The sequence below is a fragment of the Zootoca vivipara genome, chromosome 14 (assembly GCF_963506605.1).
Source record: "Zootoca vivipara chromosome 14, rZooViv1.1, whole genome shotgun sequence".
NCBI lineage: Eukaryota > Metazoa > Chordata > Lepidosauria > Squamata > Lacertidae > Zootoca > Zootoca vivipara.
The window spans coordinates 51,204,648-51,225,414 of record NC_083289.1 but is presented as its reverse complement, the minus strand read 5'-3'; the positions used below and the strand labels follow the sequence as shown (position 1 = coordinate 51,225,414).

Genomic DNA, 20,767 nt, shown 5'->3' with positions numbered 1-20,767 from the left:
AACAGATTAGCAAGAGTTTGTAATGGAGAGGAATCTCCTCCTCTCTAACTAGGCCTCGAGTTTGGATGCTGCCAAGTGTCTGAAACTGAAAATATGAGAGAACCCAGTTTAGCTAACATGGGCATCCTTCTTAATGAAATGCCTATTTGTCTTTCCTCAGTGAATCTCTTGGCATCACGGCTGATGCTCTGGAACACACATTTTTTTAAAAAATGAATGCCACCAGCATAGAACAGCTACTAAAGCTTCTCCTAACAAATCTGTAATCCAAAGCACTTAACTTCTGCCCATTGCATGTTTCAAAATAACTTCCTAGCTGTGTTGCACGTACAGTCTTTCTACTATTAGAAATGTTTGCAGGCAAGATTTGACAGGAAGAGTTCTCTTAATCAGTAACAAGTAAACACAGTTGCCATGTTGTGCTTTCTTCTTCCTATGATGCTAAGTGGCAAGAATCCACCAAAAAAACAACTTCTGTAGAATCTTAAAGGGAAAGGGGAATAAGCATAGTTTGGCGATAAAGAGCACCATATTTATATGCCAAAGGGTCCAAATTTAATTCCTAGCATCGGGGGGGGGGGGATGGACTGACTACAGTGACTGTAGTTCAAAGTTAGAGCATATGCATTGCTCAATTCCTAGTATCTCTAGGTAGGACAGCGAAATGTCCCTGCTGGAAACTGGAGAGCTGCTTCCACGCAAGTGTATAATACTGAGCTAGATGGATCAACGGTGTGACTCTGTACAAAGCTTCCTTATAATTAATAACAAAAGCATTGTGAGTAGGCGTGGCTGGAAAAGCCTTTGCCTGAGATCTCAGGTATTGGCAGGCAGTAGCAGGTAGCCAGCCCTGGGCCATGTGGGCCAATGGTCTGACTTAAGTACAAAGTAGCTTCTTATGGTCATAGTTCGTGAAGATTTTTCGAGGAGAGCCATGCGTAGTTCTGAATCCTAGAGGCAGATATTTGGGGAGAGCTTAATCCTGTGCGGTTTATCCCCTTAAAACAAGCCCACCCAACCAACCAACCTGCACTCTTTATCTACTGAAGCAAACTGAAAGACGTCTGCCCTGGAGAAAGTGCCTGCCCTAATGCAGGTTCTTCTCTTGTTTCCCTGGTTGGTTAGCACGGCCCACTAGCCACAGTCTGCATCCTGTTCCTAGACCTGTTTGTATACATCAAGCTGTTACGCCTCCACATCACCCATTCCTGCTGGGGCTTTTGTGCTGCCACCCTGGCTGCCAGCGCTGGCTTCCATTCTCCGGTGTCACTTGCCTGGTCTTCATTCTTGCCACTTCCTTGTCATTGGCTTGCTCTGCTTTGGCAAATGCTTGTGGGTCTCTTGAGATGGCTGGACTGTCAAGGAAACAGCCTTGGCTCAGTGCACTCTTTATCAAGCGCATGAATGGGTGTGTGCGTCATTCAATGCATGTTGCTTGTACTCTCCAGAATGCCACTGCATCTTCCTCTCTTGTAAGCAGTCTTGCATTGGCCTTGCTTGGGCAGCCAAGCCCCGGGTGCAGCGCTTCCTAATTCTCATGGGTGTATGCCAGTTGCCCATTGCATTGTGTATTTTTAATGTTCTGTATTACCTACTTTGTATTTACAGTGCAGAATATACTTCATGAAATTAGAGCACTATCTGAACTTTAAAAACAAAATAAATGTTACACTGAATGCTTACGATTAATTAGGCGGTATATAAAGACCTCAAAGAAATGAATATAATCAGGGGTACCATTTTGCATTGGGAGGAGGGGGGCATAGAACTTTCTGGTGGGACCATAAACAAGGCTAAATTGCATGATCAGTACCACAAGTTTATCAGCGCAGGCTAAACACTCACCCTCTTTCATGTTTGAAGCAAAAATGTTTGTTCCTTTTTGTATGCATAACTTACTCTGTAGGCCTGCAGTGGTTTCTTACAATAGCTAACTAGAAAGAATACATGAATTTTGAATGTAGGTGGCAGAGGGTGCCCTCCCTAAGTGGTAGGCCTCTATAAAATGCCTGGCATCCTTCTTCCCCACCCCAAAACTTGATTTAGATTAAAGACATGTAGTATTTGTGCAGTTCTGCTGGACAAAAACTTTGAATTTCCACTAAGGACCAGTCCAGCTGTCCCTCGTAGTTCTGCTGTTTTTCCCCCTTTTGCTTTCTAAGGAAAAAATTCCTCTGAGGTTAGGACCAGCAGGGGGAAAGGGTTGCTTAACATTTTACACAGCAAGAAACAATTGGAAGAAACACCACATGCAGGAAGCAGCTGCATCAACTAATCTTGTTCCCAACATATCTTGGAAATGTTTTTTTTGGGGGGGGGAATCAAGGGAAACTCTTATATGTAATTCTGAGTAAAACTGCTTTTTTAAAAAAATGCATGTTGCAGCTAATGCAGATAGGTTGGGGCCAGACACTTGCCTGCTCAAGATCCTGCAGTAGGAAGATTGGTGGGGAGCGGGAAAGGGAGAGAGAAGTGGAACTGTCATCTTGTGAAGAAGTGTCTCCTTGGAACATGTGGGCATAGGTTTTTGCTGGGTTTGTTCCAAAGATCAGCAAAGTCCCTAAAATGTATTTAGCAGACTGAGCCCTTCCAGGTGAAAATGTTTAGTGAAGATAGGATGCATGTTCCAGCAGCCCAAAATGTGTACTGTACATGTTGACCAGAACATCAGCACCAAACAGGCTGACTCATGCTCAAGAAAACTGGACGTCAATATTTTGTCTTAAATTCAGTTGCTGAGAAGGGGCCAAAGGTTATCAGCAAAATATTTATGACAGTTGCAAGATATTGAAGCTACCAACATTCACAGTATCATTCAGGTGAGAAATAAAATAGACTAGTTCTTAGAAATATTAATTGCCCACATAAGTGAAGGAATCCATAATATATAAAAGTTGAACCAAGCTTCAGGTTCTCCTGTTTCCTCCTCCTCTTCCCATGGAACTAGGAGGAGGACTTGGGGGCAGAGTTTGTTTCACTTTTACAGAATCCCGGGCTTAGCATTGTGTTTGAATGAGAAATCTCCATTTAAAACAACTCTGGTTAATTTAACAAGCCAACTTCATAAATAAAATGAGAGGTGATCCAGAAAGTAGTGCTGTTTTGTAGACCTGCACAAGTTAAACTTCAGCTTGACAGCCAAAGACCTGGTCCACATGCTCATAACTTTAAGCCATGGTTGGTTTAGCCAAAGTGTGGTTTGTTGGAATGTCTGAACCCAGCAGCAAACCACGATGGCAGGTTGAGTTGTGCACTATGGCATGTTTTAACTATGGTTTGGTATCTTGTTTGAACCCAGCAGCCTTGTTTAACTATGGTTTGTTTGGCCACTCCACCCCAGATGCTCACCAAGCTACACAGGCACAAGGCAAGAGTAGTTGGGTGGCAAACCAAGCTTTGGAGGAACAAACATTGATTTGTTGTTCATCGGTGAGACAACCATTTGCTGAGCCATGACGGCTTTGCGCTGTATATGGGTTTGTGAAATGGTGTAGACATAAAGGTCATTGGGTATCTGGGGGTGGGAGAGCAGGCACTATATTTCAGCCGAACCTGAAAGGGTTGGTTGAGAGGATGAAAGAGTAATGTGCACAGACGCTGAGCTTCGTGGGGAACGGGTGTGATAAAAGCATAATAAATGTAAGGTTTGATTCTCCTTTCAAGGGAACTTTGAGAGTAATATTTTTGTCTGTAGGACATAACTTTTCTTTAGAAAGATGGGAATCAAAGGGAATCTATCTCAGTGGGAACAGCACAGATATTAACCGGGAGGTATTTATCTAATTAAATTTGAAAGGTCGGGTAGGCTGTCCATAAGTCATCTGCAGTGAAAGACCTGACTGAAAAGAGGTCCTCATACTAGGGTATGTATGGGAAATTGAGCTGTCATCAGGAATGCCATTGAATCACTGACTTTGCCTCTCTTATCCTAAAACCTGCTCTGTTTTACAGAAGCAATGTTCTCTTCTCTGGTGCATACATCAGAAATAAATGTACAGTACAGTGGAACCTCGGTTTATGAACACCTCGGTTTACGAATTTTCGGTTTACGAACGCCGCGGACCCATCTGGAACGGATTAATTCACTTTCCATTACTTTCAATGGGAAAGTTCGCTTCAGTTTATGAACAGACTTACGGAACCAAATTGCACCCATGCTTCAGGTTAAGTACGCTTCAGGTTGAGTACTCCGCGGATCCGTCTGGAACAGATTAATCCACTTTCCATTACTTTCAATGGGAAAGTTCGCTTCAGTTTATGATCGCTTCAGTTTAAGTACTCTGCGGACCATCTGAAACAGATTAATCCACTTTCCATTACTTTCAATGGGAAAGTTCACTTCAGTTTATGAACGCTTCAGTTTATGAACAGACTTCCGGAACCAATTGTGTTCATAAACCGAGGTCCCACTGTAGTAGTGTCTGCCTTGCTCTCTGTGTAAACTTGCTCTGTACCTCTTAGTACACACTAAGATTTCACACTGTTCTTTTTTTAAAAGAGAGAGAAACTTAACATCATGAGCGACCTTGCCTGTTTTACCACCTCTTGTGTTGCCTATTGTCCAGCAAGGGGTACTTCTGGAGCTACTGCAACAACCTTGAGAACAGGATCTGGCTGACATTTATAGCTGAGCATTAACCTGTCCCAGAAGAACATCTGTCTTTCCAGTAAAAACAGGTGTTAATCCCATTGAGGCAGGTGTTCCAACATCCTCAGTGGAAGTGTTGTAGTAGAGGCTCCAGCCACAAAGACTTGAAGAGACAGCAATATTTCTAGGCCTGTGTTGAGGAACCACACTTAATAGCCAGATCCTATCCATGTTTACTCAGATGTAAGCCTCATTTCACTCAGCAATATTTGATCTTGTGTTTTTGATTTTAACGTTTTGGATTTTAACGTTAGTCCATCACCGTGCTTGGTTTCAGCAAGCAACGTTGATTTGATCGCTGCCAAGGAGTAAAACAGTGAATCTGGGATAACACCAAGTTGGCTCTAAGGAGGAAACACCCTTCCTTGGGAGACACTTTTATTTTTACCTTATTTCATTTCATTTATATTGTGCCTTTCTTTCACCTTGGAACTCAAAGCAGCGCGCAGAGGATTTCCAGTGGTCTACTGCCTATGTACCACCCCAGAACTACCAGCTGCCAGAGTAGGGAGCTAAGGGTGCTTGCTACATCATGTGTCCTCAGACCATCCTCTGGCATATCTGCCTGGGTTCCTTCCTCCTTGTCGTTCTTCCTTTGGCAAGTGGAAACTTCACTTTTAAAGGCATGGCCCTGCAGCTGAAGGGGTGCTCTGCTGTGTTTTAGCTGGCTCCTGGATGGATGGATGGATGGATTTGTTGACTGTATCAATGTTTGGACTGTTGGTTTTTATGTTGGATTATTTTTATTATATGCTGGTTCAAGTGTGTATAACAAATGCCTATATATATATAATATATATATATATATATATGCATAATGGGCTTCTTATCAATGTCTTTTGTTGCATTATATGACAGAAAGGTAGGATTGTGTGTGTCCCACACCAGCTCCTTTTCCCCATCTTGTGCCAATGATTGTAGTAATGCCTTTAGACCTGGCCCTGCTTCATACCTCCCAGCATAGGTTCCTGGACAGCCCTCAGTTTGCAACACATACGGTGCCCTTGAATTTTCCATTTTTTTCTTTCATAGTAGAAAATATAGATATGGCAATGTATCTATATATTTCCACTCATCTCTTCCTTTCTTTCCATGATTGAAAGAGGAAATCTGGTGAGCCAAATCTCTGCTTTTTCTCTTCACTGTTTAATCAGGGAGCACTTGGACTGAGCACCGCAAATATTTTGTAAATAGGCATATCACTCATGGCCTGTCTAAATTCCAAATTTAGGTTTGTTTTTATACCAGCTCAACTGCCAAGGCTTTCCCTCAAAAAATCATGGGATTTGTTATGCCTATATCTTCCAAGCCCTTTTCTACATCCAGGAGTTTTGGTTCTGGCATCTTGTCAGAAGCCTAGGTGAACCTTTTGTTAAGGTGTTGGAAAGGATGATTAACCATTTGATATTTAACTTCAAATCTGAATGCAAGGGGATGTATCAAGCAATACTTGAGTCTTAAGGTCTTGCTGATTACTCTGAATTGATCTACCGTCTTCTTTGTGTTTTTTTCTCTTTCTCCAGTACACCTCCAGCATGAGAGCCAAATACCTCGCCACCAACCAGCCTCGGCCAGACTCTGGCAGTGTGCATTAAAAACTAGAATGTGGTCTAAGTTTTTTAAAAAAGGAACAAAACATGCCAACTGCTGCCATCCTGTGTTGTCCTCGCAGAACAGCCCTGCTTTTTTCCTGTCCTGAATCCAGCTCAGTTGCTTTTCTTGCTCCTCTACCCCTTTGGAGTGCACTTGGGGCAAAACTAGGTGGAAGCTTATTGCTGATTAAGGCTATGCTTACTTGCAACTGTGTGTGCAGGAGTGGACAGAGAAGCAAGGTCCTGTGCACACCTGCAGGAGACTCGCCAGTTCACCTATGTTGCCCTGCTATGTGTGGGATCAGCTTTCGTTGATCGCCGATCAGGAAATTGCAAGCCGCTTGCCACCTTTTCTGCCAGGCCTCTGTCTAATTCATTGAGGACGAAAATGGTGTTGTGAGTGAAGCCTAGAAAAAGTGGATCATCTTACAGAAGTACTATGGATGTGACATACTAATCTGAGGAAGCCATATTTAATGCGCACACTGTCAGAAAGTTCACGTGCACTCAGCTCCTACTGCATATCTCTCATCTCTGTGCTACTCTAGAGAAGCGTCTCCTCATTCCAGGATCGACAAATCTGGGAGGCCACCTTCTCCCTTCCGTGTTAGAATGAGAAGGCATGCTGATTCAATCATCCTCTTCCAGTACAAGTTTACTTCTCTCTCCCTCTCTTTAGACCTAGGTGCAAACACCTGGGGAGAAGTAGGGGGCTTCCTTTACCACCAACTGCTGTATTCTCACTCCCCACACGCTATGCATGCACCCACATGCATGCATGAGTTCACATCGGCTGTGCTGGATTTTCCTACTCTACTTTGCCACTAGACTTTCTAATAGCAATCAGCAGATGTTCTTTGACACTGATGTACAGACATGAAACTGGAGCCAGCATTCCTTCTGGTGCCAAAATATTTCAGGACAATGCTTAAGGAGCATTAGACGGGGGAGAGAAGCATCTTATCTCTGCTGCCGGCCACATGGCACAAGTGTAACATGATAAAAGTGCAACTAAGAGTGCCAGCCAGGTTTGGTGCAAATGTTCCCCTGTGGCAAGATGGACTTATTGCTTATTCTGAGCACTGGGACATGCAAGATCCTAGAAGCGTTGGGTTCTGATATAGACCTTTGGGAGCTCCACAATCAATCTACAGATTTATGCTATTCTTGTATCCCAGAATTGGAGAGCAAAAATACTGTGAATGTCAGAACAGGTTTGATATTTCTCCCACCACCCTCTTTGGCCCATCATGCTAATCTCTCATATTGGCTGCACAAACCACATTCCAGTTGCTGCGCTGGCAGCAAAGATCAACGGCAGATTGAGGGAGATCAAAGTTCAGGGATGCCTACACCAGTCCCACAGCTGCTGCATCGAAGGTGCTCTATTTGATAAAAACCATGGGGGTCCAGGGGTGGGGGGACAGGGAAGGTCTTTACTTATTTAATACTTTGATTTTTCATTTCTGTGTCACTTATCCCGTAACAAGTGACTAGAGACAGGGTAAAATACCTCCCAATGTCAGCTGGGATACCAGATTACTTTTTTTGTGTGGCACCATTGTCAGAACTTGGTCCTCATTTAAGTTCACGTAGAAGCCACAGTGAGTTTATCCCATCACCTAGGACAGTACTGGAGGAGACCTCCTCCAGACATAGAATGATAGAATTGTAGAGTTGAAAGGGACCTTGAGGATCATCTAGTCCAATCTCCTGCAGTGCAGGAACATGCAGCTGCCCCATACAGATCAAGCCTCCAGCCTTGATGTTAGCAGCACCACATACTAACCAACTGAGCTGTTCACCCACTTGATAACCCCTATCTCTTCCATTAGCTTCTCTCTTAGCAAAGGGCTGCGTCCAGGGGAAGGTTTTTATGCCTTCTCCTTGGAAATAGGTTGCTTCCTACAAGGGTGTGACTCCTTTGCAGTCTGCTTACTGAGAAAGTGGAGGATGCTAGAGGACCATGGGATCTTTGGGTGCTGCCTGCAGAAGGATAGAAAGAAAGATTGAAACAGTCTTTAGTCAGTTGTCAAAAAGATTTACATGTATATGAGCAGCATAGTAAGCCTTTAAATTTACCTCTGGGTATAGATTATGGTCATGTGCTACCCAATACTATTAGGAGAGGGGTCTAGAAAGTTAAAGACTGTAAATGTTTATGTCCACCCTGCCGTTTGGCAACCTTTTGATAATTACTTTCCATCTGGCTAGCTCCAGAACTGGTCTCTCTTCCCACTCTAAGGACCAGACTACGCATTGCAAAGCAAGCAAACCCACATTTGCCATTGAGTGCACACTCAGTTGGGAGTTAATCCTCATTCTGCTTAGGTACATGGTTTTGAAACACCTTGTTTTTTCATGCTTCTAAAACAAGAAAATGTAGGTGTACACTTAAAACATCTTAAATTTATGGAACAGTTTTCAGATTATACTGGAGAAGCAGCCCTAAAATAGCACCCTTGGTAGCCTAGCCATGACTTTTAATGGCTTAAGAAAGGCAAGCCTTCAAACAAGGTCTCTCCCACCCCACACCCACTAGTGTAGAAAGGAAGAGATTCATAGAGTATGAAATCATAGAACTGTAGATTTGGAATGGACCCCAAGGGTCAAGTAGCCCAACCCCCTGCAAATGCTCCAATAAATGCTGTCTGTGCATACTGATGCTAACCAAGGGACCAACGATAACATTACAGTAACCACTATAGAAATTGCCTTCATCCAAGGTGTAGCTGCAACTTATGCTCTGAAGAGGAAGGAGCGACTGGCTCCACTGGTGGATCATGAATTGCCAAATGGAGATGTGCTTAGTATCTTCCATTGGATTTCTAGAAGGAGACCATTTGGGGGAAAGTGATGCTATAAGGCAAAGCTGCAAGGTCTCTACTGTGTGGATTCGATTGGGGGACTCTGGACTTGAGGTGACTTTTTTTCCAACTTCCGTAGAGTCACAGCATCCAACTGCCTCGTTGCATATAATGCAGGACCTTGGTGTAGATCTTAATTAACGTGGGCAAGACTCAACTTTGTTTTTAATTGAACCTCTTTTTTAAAAAACAAAAAGAACAACACCGATATGGATTCCTGAGTGACGCCAACAGCACATGGAGATTTTCCAAGGCTAGTTTAAGTGGACCTACTTCTGAAAAGAAGCTTGCGTGGGGGGGCATTTGCACTGGCACGAGGAGAAATGCACACAGCGGTGACCTGCAAGTGAGGTGACTCTGTGCACTCTCTTGTGCAATCCCAAACCATCTGTGGTTGCAGCATGTCTGTGGAATCGGCTTCTCAGGAGTTCTCTGCGTCATTTGTTCCACCCCCACCCTGCCCTGCCCTCCAGGCCAGCTTCCGAACAGACTAATTCCAAATTGCTGACTGGACGGTTTTATCTTTCAGCTGGCTTTGGTGCTTGTTGGGGCTCTTAAATATCTTTGGTATAGCAAGTGAAACCACAAAAAACTTTATTTTTTCTCTGTCCTTATTTGTATGAGTTTTTAAGTAATGTGATTTGGGGGGGGGCAATCTCAAAACCATATTGCTTGGAATGTGTCCTGGCTGATTTCCTCAGCGACTCTCAAATCATTTCAGAACTATCACCCTAACTTTGATTTAGAAATTCTGGAGAAGAAGGAAGACTAATACCCAGTACCGCCTGATCAGAATCTAAATGAGGCAGTGAGACATCAGAATGGGAAACTGGAGTGGTAGAGACTCTCCTTTTGATTTTCTCCCCCTCCCCAGTGCATCTGTGGCCATCTGCTTGTCTGCTTTATTTGGTCATGTCCCTCCCCCCCCAAAAAAAAACAACCCGTGGCATTGTCACAGCACTTTTTAAAACAAACAAACAAACCAACAATTGTGAACCAAGAACCTTGTCAAGCACACAAACATCTCCACAATGTGAAATGTATATAGCATGTTGGACTCTCTGCGTCCAGTGTTCAAGACTGCATTGTAATTGTTTAAAAAAGAAAGAAAGAAATTGAATCAAGACTTGGCTGTGAATTTATTTTTTCGTGTGTGTGCTGTCCTGGAAATAAGTGTAGTGTTTTGTATCCTGTATGTTAATGTTAGCTGACTCCATTTTGAGTTCATTTTTGCTTATTAAAAGAAAAAAAAAAAGAAGGGTTCAGTGTACAACCTTGGCGTTCATCCATGTGTTCATCCATCTGAGGAGTTTGATTCTCCTCTGTTGTCCCCTATTCCTTGTTAAATACCACTGGAAACATATTTTAATTTAGTGCCTCGGTTGTGACCAGCTTAGCAGTGATGGAAGGAGAGGGAGGCCCAGAATTTCCCAAACCACAGATTGCATGTTCACGGAAAGGGTGTGTGTGTGTGTGTGTGTGTGTGTGTGCGTGCTCAGGGTACGATTTCCACGTTACTGCTTAGCCCAGACACTTGGTGGCACCTAGATGCATCTGGGCCATACAGCTTGTGACCTACCAAGCCAAACAGCACACCCCACGCAACAAGCTGCCTGTTTTTGTTTTTACTGCCTGCCTGGTAGTGCAGAAATGGCAGTGTTGAAACTCCTGGCGGGCTACTTTCTGTAAGCAGATGGGGAGCCAGTTTCACTTGGCTTGAATTTGTGCATGCCTTGGAATTCTTGGTGCTAAACACTATTTAGAAAGCCTGTGCCACCTCTGCTCTTTATCCCTTGTTAGGATGAGCATTGTGTGTGTTCATAAAGGGGAAGAATACTACCTACATTTTGCAGTAATCAATGTCGCAGTGGCTGACCCAGCCATGAGAAAGAAGTTGAGCTGCTCTCTTTTGACACAGCTTTAGCCTGCAGTTTAAGTTCCTTCTTCAGCATGAAAGGTTGAAAGTCATAGGACCATTTCACAAAATGCTGTGTGTCAGATTGTAACAGAGATATTGTGGGATAGTTTTGGTTGTGTGAAATGTGTCCCATGCATAAGGTTTCGTGTGGTACTCATGAATTGGAGGCAAGCCTATGTGATTCACATGCGGAAAACACTTCTTAAAAGGCCACACAGATACAAGTCAGTGTTAACCTACGCTGTTCTTGCCTACTTTGAATATCAGGCAAGATATTTCTTTTCCAGGACCAGCCTCCCATGAGGATTAATAGCTAGGAGGCTTGTATTTCAGCTGCTTATGCCATACAAACATTTATCTCACACATTTCCTGAATTTTCAGGCTATAATTCATTGTGCTCTCTTTGAATTGCCTGCAATATTAAATCAGTTGGGTTCCCCGTTTCTTCACCTTAAATATTTCCCATTTCTGTTACTCATGTTTAATCTGTAACTTGGGTTGTTGGACTCCAACTCCCATTAGCCCCAGCCAATGGTTCTAATCGTCATGGATGATGGGAACTCTAATTCAGCAACATCTGGAGGGCTTTCCCCACCCTGTTTGTTATAACTAATGGCTGGCCAGGACCCCAAAAACCTTTAAGTCTAACCCAGTGTCTGGGTTGTGTCTTGAGGAGCAGGCCCCAAGCCACATGGGAGCTTGTTGTTTGAAAGGAGTCTACGAGGCATGTGAGAGCCCTTGGAAACCTCTAGAGCAGGCTTCCTCAAACTCTGCCCTCCAGATGTTTTTGGCCTACAACTCCCATGATCCCTAGGTAGCAGGACCAGTGGTCAGGGATGATGGGAATTGTAGTCTCAAAACATCTGTAGGGCCGAGTTTGAGGAAGCCTGCTCTAGAGTAGCTTTTTGGATCTTAGCCATTTATGTGTATGTGTGTGTGAGAGAGATTGCTATGCACAGCTAGTTGAAGGACTTCAGAGTTTGATTCCTGGAATGTTATCTGCTAAAACAAGAAAGAATCTCAGCTGCTAATCTTTATTTTTGATCTTGCCGAAGAGAAAGAAGATGCAGAGACACACTTTGTTTTTCCAAGGAATCTGATTAAAAAATGACCCAGTAGAACTAATCGCAGCCTTGAGAAGTCCACATTGCTGAAAAGGAAGTGGGAGAGAGCCACTCTTCCAACTTCCTGTTTCAGCTCTATGTACTTTTAATCACCTGTATCGCCTAATGATCGGGGGGGGGAGTGAGTGGGGAGGCTCTGTGGGTGCCAGGGGGAGATCTCAAGGGCGCTGCATTGGCAACCCATTGCTTAAGCTCCCATAACCTCTAAAGTGTGGGGTGGTTGATTAAAGGAGCCACCGTATCAGGAATGGGAAACTTGATGGGACCATCCAAGTGAGAGCTGGGATCCCCTAGACTTTTCATTCTTGATTGACGTGCAGTTGTCAGATGAGAGTTTGGTGGTGGGATTGGGGAGATGGCTTGGCTTCACTAGACTCCAGTTTTCCTCTGTAAACGAGGCAACTCTCCTCTCGCCCAACTGGGTGACGTTTTGCTTTGACATCCTGCATAGGAAGATGCTGAGGTGTGGGTTTTTATTTATTTATTTATAACAAGAAAACTGCCCCTTCTGGGTGCACTTGAACCAAAAAAAGAGCCAGTTTTTAAGCAGGCAGCTATGAGGAAAGCAAAGCGTTATTCCTTTCAATATTTAAAGAGGGGTTGCTCTACTCCCTCAGGATCCTACTAGGTGCTGAGTGTCTTCAACAACAACAACAACAACACTGTCCTCTCTATGCAATGTTGGTTTTTTCTATTTTACGATCCCAACCCTTAGGATTCTTATACAGTACTCTGAATTTCTCCACCACAAGGGCTCCATCTCCAGAGAGTATTGAAGTAATTGGCATGAATGTTGCCACTTCACACACACACACACACACACACACACACACACACACTGCGTCAGGTGTTTTGGTGCTGTTAAATTTGCTTCTAGGATTTGCCAACTAGGGTGAGCCAGCTATGGTAGCTGTGCTTTTCATTAGCAGACCAATGGCAGCCACAAATTGGGAGATGACTGCGTTTGTCCCCATGCTGTAAAAAGGTTCTTCTGCTTTCTGGGCACTGATCTGCAAGGAAAGGCACAAGAATAGGCCAGGCTGCTTTTCCTGGTCAGTTGGCAACCCTAGCTGTAAGATCGTCCTGGATCCTTTGTTAGCAAGAGTCAACATGGGAATTGCCTGAGGACTTCTCTCTTCTGGCTTCTTCTCTCCCTCACCTTTTGACTTGCTGTCACAGAAACGTACCAGGGAAGACAAAACTGACATTTTCTCTCTCTCCTAACTTGGTTTTGTTTAAAACCACAATGGCTGTACTGTATATCATGCCACTTTATGCATATATAAAGATACACATGTATATGTGTGTAATTTTTTTAAGCCTTTGAACATGACTAGTTGCTTTCAAGTGTTCTGCACTTACCCCAAATGTTTTGAAATTTTGTGGGGGTATAAACTGAGGAGTGAGCCTGTTTTTGTATCCTTCCCTTTCCTCTCATTAGTTTTATTGTACTGTAACCATTTTTTATTTTTTTTTACTGGTTTGGGTTTTCTTCCCCCCTTGTTCAGCAAATGCTAAACAAAAAGTTCTAAATGGTTTCTATTCAGCTTCAGTTTAATGTTTTAAAATAAACTTGGAAAAGGCATAGCTCTGGAGTTATGTGTCTTTATTTTAAATCACTGCCATTGTTCCTTGCGGCTTTTGTTTTATATTTAACTACAAACTTAGTTGGCTTATTTAACTAAGTTTGGGCATAGTTTGTTAGCATTGGGGAGTGTGTTTTATGGATTTGTACACACACAGAGAGAGACATGCAATTGGTTGCTTAGATTCCCTGGATGCTTAAGTCCAGTCAAAGGCAACTATGGGGTTGCGGCACTCATCTCACTTTCAGACTGAGGGAGCCGGTGTTTGTCCACACACAGCTTTCTGCGTCATGTGGCCAGCATGACTAAACCGCTTCTGGCGCAACAGGACACCGTGACGGAAGCCAGAGCTGCAGCGGTATCTATCTACTTGCACTGATAAGCTTTTGAACTGCTAGGTAGGCAGAAGCTGGAACAGAGCACCAGGAGCTCACCCTGTTGTGGGGATTCGAACTGCTGACCTTCCAGTCGACAAGCCCAAGAGGCTCAGTGGTTTAGACCACAGCGCTACCTACTCCCTTACTATTATGCAGTAAGAGAGGATGAAAGAGGAGGGGGCATAGCTTACCAGCGCTGGTTGTAGATGTGCCCCCTTCTCCAGTCCATGGCATCCTTCCCTGACCTGGTGCAATCCAGATGTTTTTGGACTACAGCTCCCATCCACTGTAGATGGCATATCCCTTGGCAAAGGCTGCCCTGCTGTAACTTGAGTCTAAGTGGGGTTACTGAAGCAGCCGTCTGTTGCTTCCCTGTATTCTGCTGCCTCTGCTTCCTCTTGTTTCCTGCGTTGAACTTCAGATGGTAGAGCTCCTTAGAGCAGGGACCCGTCCTCTATAAAATGGGTGGCTCACCTTCCTTGGCCTTTGCAGGGTACATTTCCTGCTGGTCAACCCTCTCCACTGCAGTGCTGGATGTTTTCTCACGCTCTGGAGGGTAGGACTCGAACCAATGGCTTCAAGTTACAAAAAGTGAGATTCCAACTAAACATCAGGAAGAACTTTCTGACAGAGCTGTTTGACAGTGGAACGAACTCCCTCAGGAGGAGGTGGACTCTCCTTCAGTGGGTGTTTCAAAGCAGAGGTTGAATGGTCCTCTGTTTTGGATGCTTTAGCTGAGATTCCTGCATTTCAGGGGGTTGGATTAGACAACCCTTGGTGTCCCTTCCAACTCAACTATTCTATGTGGGCACAGGGAAGTGTGCCCGGATGCACAGAATGTCAGAGCTCGTGATTTCGTGGGGAAGCTTCTCCCAAGTTACAGTGCCACGAAAACCTTCCCTGATGCAATGGCTGAAAACGTACCTTATAACTCTTGTCAAAAACCATTGTGGGCTCAGTTGCCACAAAGGTGTGTAGCAATGACCCATCATTTGTATGGAAAGCCATATTGATTGGGTTTTGTTTAGCATGCTGACAGTGAAAGTTAAATCAACAGCACCTTACCTGTTCAGGATGGTTAAAATTTCTCTCATCTGCATTCAAAAGATGCCCGGATCAGTTACTTCTTGTAATTCTTTCCTTTCATTACTGTCACAGTGGCCGGAGTGGGCTACTTCAGAGTAACGACGCTACGCAGCTCTGCATTTTATTCTTTTATTGGTGCTGCGTATTTACAGTGCTGAAGTCATTGCTATTTACACGGAGTGATGTGGTCAGTCGGTTCCAGAACCTCCGAATGGCTTTTGGCGCGTCTTTCTCCAACACAAAAGCTTTGGCAGACCCATCCTCTTTCCCCTCCTCTTTCTGCGTAATTCCGGAGTTGGGGGGATGGGTCTCCCCCCCTTATTCGCCCCTTCCTGTCCCACCTGGGACCCTGGCTCCTCTACCTTGCCTGAGCCTCGGACACGACTTCCTGCTTCCCCATTGGAATCGGAACTCTCTCTGCTTTCCCCTGTGCTCGGGGATGGGCTTGAACTCAGGAGGGGAGGGACTTCGCGATATCCCCTGTCCCTCACATCCACCCCCCTCCCAAGCTCTCCTTCACCCCTCCCCAGGTCCCCCCCAGGTGTCGGTGACGACTGGAAGCCTAAGAACTCAGTGCTTTCCGAGCCCGTTGGTGTGAACACCTCCCCCCAGTCCTGCGAGCCCCCCCCTTCCGCCTGGGAGGACGGGAATCCCAAAAAGTCCGTGGCGTCAGAGCTGGTAGGGGTGAAAATGTTCTGCCAATCTGTTCCTTCCTCTGACTGGGTGGATCTCGGTGACACCCATACCTCATCCTCTGGTTCCTCAAACTCCGCTTCCCAGCGCCATGGTGAACTGCTCTCCCGTGCTTCCTCCCCCTCCCCCTCCCTTTCCATGTGCCAGGGCTTGGGTCTATGGGGAAAGAGGGCGTGAAATTCCTCTACCAGGAATTCCTCCTGTATCTGAGTGGCTGGGACCCATTCATTCTGTGACGGTGGAGCATCCTCCCATGCCATGAGGTACTCCAGGCCCCCCACCCCTCTCCGTGAATCAAGGATGGCCGTGGCCTCATTGAGTTGCTCCCTGCCTTCCCTCTCCCCCCCTCCCTCGGGGGTTTGTTCGCTGCCTCGGAGCCTGCTGCTTTCCCTGTATGGCGACAGCAGCGATCTATGAAACACTGGGTGCACCCTCATGTCCTCTGGCAGTGCCAGCCTGTATGCCACCGGGTTGACCTGTTGCGTGCCCGTGAAGGGGCCCAACCTTCTGGGCGCCAGCTTTTTGCACCTCCCTCTGATGGGAAGGCCCTCCGAGGACAACCAAACTTTGTCCCCCACCCTAATGACCTCCCCCGGTCGCCTGTGGCGATCTGCCCCCTTCTTGTATGCTTCCTTGGCTCTCTCCAAGTGTTCTCTGAGCTGCTGGTGCACCGTCTCCAGTTCCTCTGCCCAATCCTCAGCCTGTGGGCCCTCCTCCTCCTCCTCCCCCTCCCTCTCTGGGAAAGATCTGAGGTCGCGCCCGTAATTGGCCTTAAAGGGCGACACCCCTGTGGAGACGTGCACCGCATTGTTGTAGGCAAATTCTGCCAGTGGCAGGCGATCCACCCAGTCCGTTTGCCGCTGGCTGACGTAGCATCTCAGGTACTGCTGCAGAATGGCGTTGACCCTCTCCGCCTGTCCATTGGTCTGCGGGTGTCTAGCCGTCGACAAGCTGACCTCCACCTGCAGGAGGTTCATGAGCCGCCGCCAGAACCTGGAAACAAATTGGCGGCCACGATCCGAAATAACCCTTAAAGGTAATCCATGCAGTCTGAATACGTGGTCCACAAACAGTTTGGCTGTCTCTTCTGCAGAGACCGCCCTGGCACACGGTATAAAGTGGCACATTTTGGACATGAGGTCCACCACCACCAACACTGCGGTCTTGCCCCTGGAAGAAGGCAGATCTGTGATGAAGTCCATGGACACCACTTCCCACGGCCTGTGTGGCGTGGCTAAGGGCTCCAGCAATCCCGGTGGCGCTGCTCTGACCACCTTTGCCCGCTGGCAGGTGTCACAGCCCCGTACATAGTCTCGAACATCTTCCCGCACCCCTGGCCACCAGAAGTGTCTCATGACTAGGTGAGCGGTTTTGTCCCTCCCAAAATGACCCGCCGTTGGGTTGTCGTGCATCTGCTTGAGGACCGTACGTCTAAGCTGGGTGGTGGGCAGGTACAGTGCACCCTTGTAGAAAAGCAGCCCCCTGCGTTCTGCAAAGTCTTTTGCCTGCTCCCCCCCCCTCTCAGTTCTCTGAAGATGCGGTTGGCAAATTCATCCGCTGCCGTCAGTGCTGTGAGTTCTGCCTCGCTCACCACTGCTGCTCCGCAGGACCATGCTGACGGGGGGAAAATGTGCCTGGGTGCCGGTGGCGCCTCCTCCTCCATGTACTCTGGCTTGCGGGAGAGGGCATCCGCCCTGACATTCTGCTCTCCCGGGATGTAGTGTATGGAGAAGTTGAAGTTCGAGAAGAACTCTGCCCACCGTATCTGCCGCTGGTTGAGCACCCTGGCAGTTCTCCAGAACTCCAGGTTCTTGTGGTCTGTGCACACCTGGATGGGGTGCTTGGCGCCCACCAGGAAGTGTCTCCAGTGCTGGAACGCAGCGTGGATCGCAAGAAGTTCCCGATCAAACACCGTGTAGTTTCGCTCTGGCTGGGTCAACTTCCTGGAGAAGAAGGCACAGGGTCTCCACTCTCTGTTGGCGTCCAGTTGCAACAAAATGGCGCCCACAGCTTTATCAGAAGCATCTGTCTCCACGCGTAGGGGCGCGTCCTGAGCCACGTGGAACAGGTTCTGGTCTGAGGCGAACACCCTCTTGAGGCTTTCGAACGCTGCTTGCGCCTCTGGTGTCCACCTGAACTTCTGCTTGCCTCTCAGGCAGTCAGTGATGGGAGCCGTAACGCGAGAGAAGTTCTTGATGAACTTCCTGTAGAAGTTGGCGAAGCCTAGTAGGCGTTGGGCATCTTTGCGCGTCCTGGGGCTGTGCCAGTCCAGGATGGCCTGCACCTTGTCCTTGTCCATCGCCAGCCCCTTGTCTGACAGCTTGTAGCCCAGGAAGTCCACCTCCTTGGTGTGAAACTTGCACTTCTCCAGCTTCACATACAGGTGGTTCTCCTTCAGGCGCTGCAACACCTCCCTGACATCTTTCACATGCTGCACTGGGTCATCGGAATAGATAAGGATGTCATCCAGGAAGACCAAGCATTTCCTGAAGAGGAGGGACCCCAGGACGTGGTGCATGAAGGCCTGGAAGCATGCTGAGCCCCCTTGCAACCCGAAGGGCATCACCAGATATTCAAAAGAGCCCAGAGGCGTGAACATCGTGGTTTTCCATTCATCGCCTTCCCGGATCCTGATCAAGTTGTACGCCCCCCTCAGGTCTAGCTTGGTGAAAATCTTGCCCCTGCGTGCCGCTGTCAGGAGATCATCCACTCTGGGCATGGGGAAAGCCACTGGCTCTGTCACTGAATTCAGCCGTCTAAAATCCACCACAAGACGGCGCTGTTGCGTGTCTTTCTTGTCCACCCAGAAGACCGGGCTGCCCCCTGCTGCCTTGCTTTCTCTGATGAACCCCCGCTTGAGGTTCTTGTCGATGAAAGCGCGCAGATCCTCCAGTTCCTGGTCTGACATGGCGTACAGCTTGGCTGGGGGTATAGTTGCCCCTGGCACCAGGTTGATCTGGCAGTCAAAAGGCCTGTGTGGGGGTAGGTGGTCGGACTCCGCTTCGCTGAAGACCTCCTGCAGGTCCCAGTACGGCTTGGGTATCGCCTCACCCCCTTTGACGTGCATGGTGGCCACCGTGGCTATCGGAGGCCCCTCCCCTGGTTGGTGCTGCATGCAATGTTCCAGGCAAAAGTCCGATCCAAAAGTGATGCATCTCTGGTGCCAACTGATGGAGGGGTCGTGGCGCGCCAGCCAGCTCATGCCCAAGACGATGGGGGGGTCTGAGATGGTGGTGACGTTGAATGCCAGTGTCTCTGAGTGCCTTCCCACCGTCATTTTCATGGGGGGGGGGTTGATGAGTGATGGCCCCTCCCAGCAGCTCTCTGCCGTCAATGGTCGCCACGTGCAGAGGAAAATCCAGCTGCAGAAGCTGGATCTGGTGCTCTTCTGCAAAGTTTCTCGAGAAAAAGTTCGCTGACGCCCCACTGTCAATTAGGGCGAGGACCGTCAGGGGATAGCCATTTGGGAGCGTGAGCGTCACTTCTAGAACCACTCCTGCTCTGGGAGGGGTGGGCTGGCTCTGCTCCTCTCTGTGCGGGTGGGTGGGCTGGGGCTGTTGTCTGCTGACTGTGCCTGGCTGCCGCCCCTTGTCTCCTGCAGCCAGGCTTTCCCGTTTCCCTGCTGTGGTGCTGCGTCAGTGGGGGAGGGCACAACCGTTCCCGCCTTTCCTTGCCACTCCCTGCGATGTGGGCAGTCTCTGACGAGATGCTGGGGGGAGTTGCAGAGAAAGCAATTCCCACCCCTTCCCTCCTTGCGTCTTGGCGCCGCTGGGGTTTGAAAAGCCCGCGCGCGCGCGCTATCAATCTGCATGGGTTCCTGGTCCTGGCTGGCCCCAGGCGTGGCTTGAAAGGGTTGTTGGGGGAGTGGCTTCTCCTGCGACCGTGGGAACCAAGCCCGCTTTGCGCGCATTGCTTGCTTGTCGCTCCACCGGGATTCCTGTCTCACCCCCACCGCCAGAGCCGCTTTGCTCAGCTGATCCATATTACTGGGCTTTGGACCTCTCGAGAGCTCATCCTTCACCTCCTCATGCAACCCCAAGTAGAACGCCGCTTGCATTGGGGGTGACTCTAGTTCCCACCCCAATCTGTGCACCAGCATGGTGAATTTCGCCCAATACGCGCGAACTGTCATATTTCCTTGGCGTAAATTATGAAGTTCCTCCTTAGTCTGGTCCATATGACTATCGGACGAATACATCGTTTTCAAACCTTCTAGAAATAGTTTGACATTCTTCATGCAAGGATTCTTTGTTGCGATTAACGGTCTTAGCCACTCCCTGGCTGCCCCGGTAAGGTGCTCCACAATAAACGCTACCCTGTGCTCATCATCAGGGAACTCATCGTGGTGAAGCTCAAGAGCATACACAATCTCAGTCTCAAAGCCCTGATATTCCCTCGGGTCTCCATTGAACTTGCTTACTAGGGTCCCGGCTCTCCTTCCTGGCAGCACTTGGACTTGGGGTGCCCCTCCCGCCTTGTTTTTCTCTGCATCCAGCTTGTTTTGGAGGTCTACCGCCACCGCCCTTAATTCCTGCTCTCTTTCCTGTAGCGCTCTCACCTGTTCCGCAAGTTGTAGCCGGTCGTCCTGGACCTTCTTAGTCTCTTCTTTAGCTGTCTTCAATTCCCCCTGCGCCTGCAGCGACAGCTGCTGCAGTTCTTGCTGGGCTTTCTCCGCGATCTGCCGCCATCTCTCCGCCTCTGACACGCTCATCCCGGCAACTCCAAAGTAGCCCAAAAAAGGATTCGGAGGTTGCTGTCACAGTGGCCGGAGTGGGCTACTTCAGAGTAACGACGCTACGCAGCTCTGCATTTTATTCTTTTATTGGTGCTGCGTATTTACAGTGCTGAAGTCATTGCTATTTACACGGAGTGATG

At 47.5% G+C, this 20,767-nt stretch overlaps 1 protein-coding gene across 4 annotated transcripts in view; it reads left to right on the top strand.

The window, feature by feature from the left end:
- TTYH3 (tweety family member 3) overlaps nucleotides 1-13,735 on the top strand; it is an 85,790-nt gene extending 72,055 nt beyond the window's left edge. For 2 of the 4 annotated variants that reach the window (XM_035130510.2, XM_035130512.2), the window contains one exon: nucleotides 6,172-13,735. Coding sequence is in view for 2 of the 4 variants with exons in the window: in XM_035130512.2 (XP_034986403.2) it covers nucleotides 6,172-6,243 (72 nt within the window). In the remaining 2 variants the exon portion in view is untranslated. The other 2 variants (XR_004693527.2, XM_035130513.2) reach the window with 2 other exon arrangements.
- Nucleotides 13,736-20,767: the final 7,032 nt, after the last annotated feature.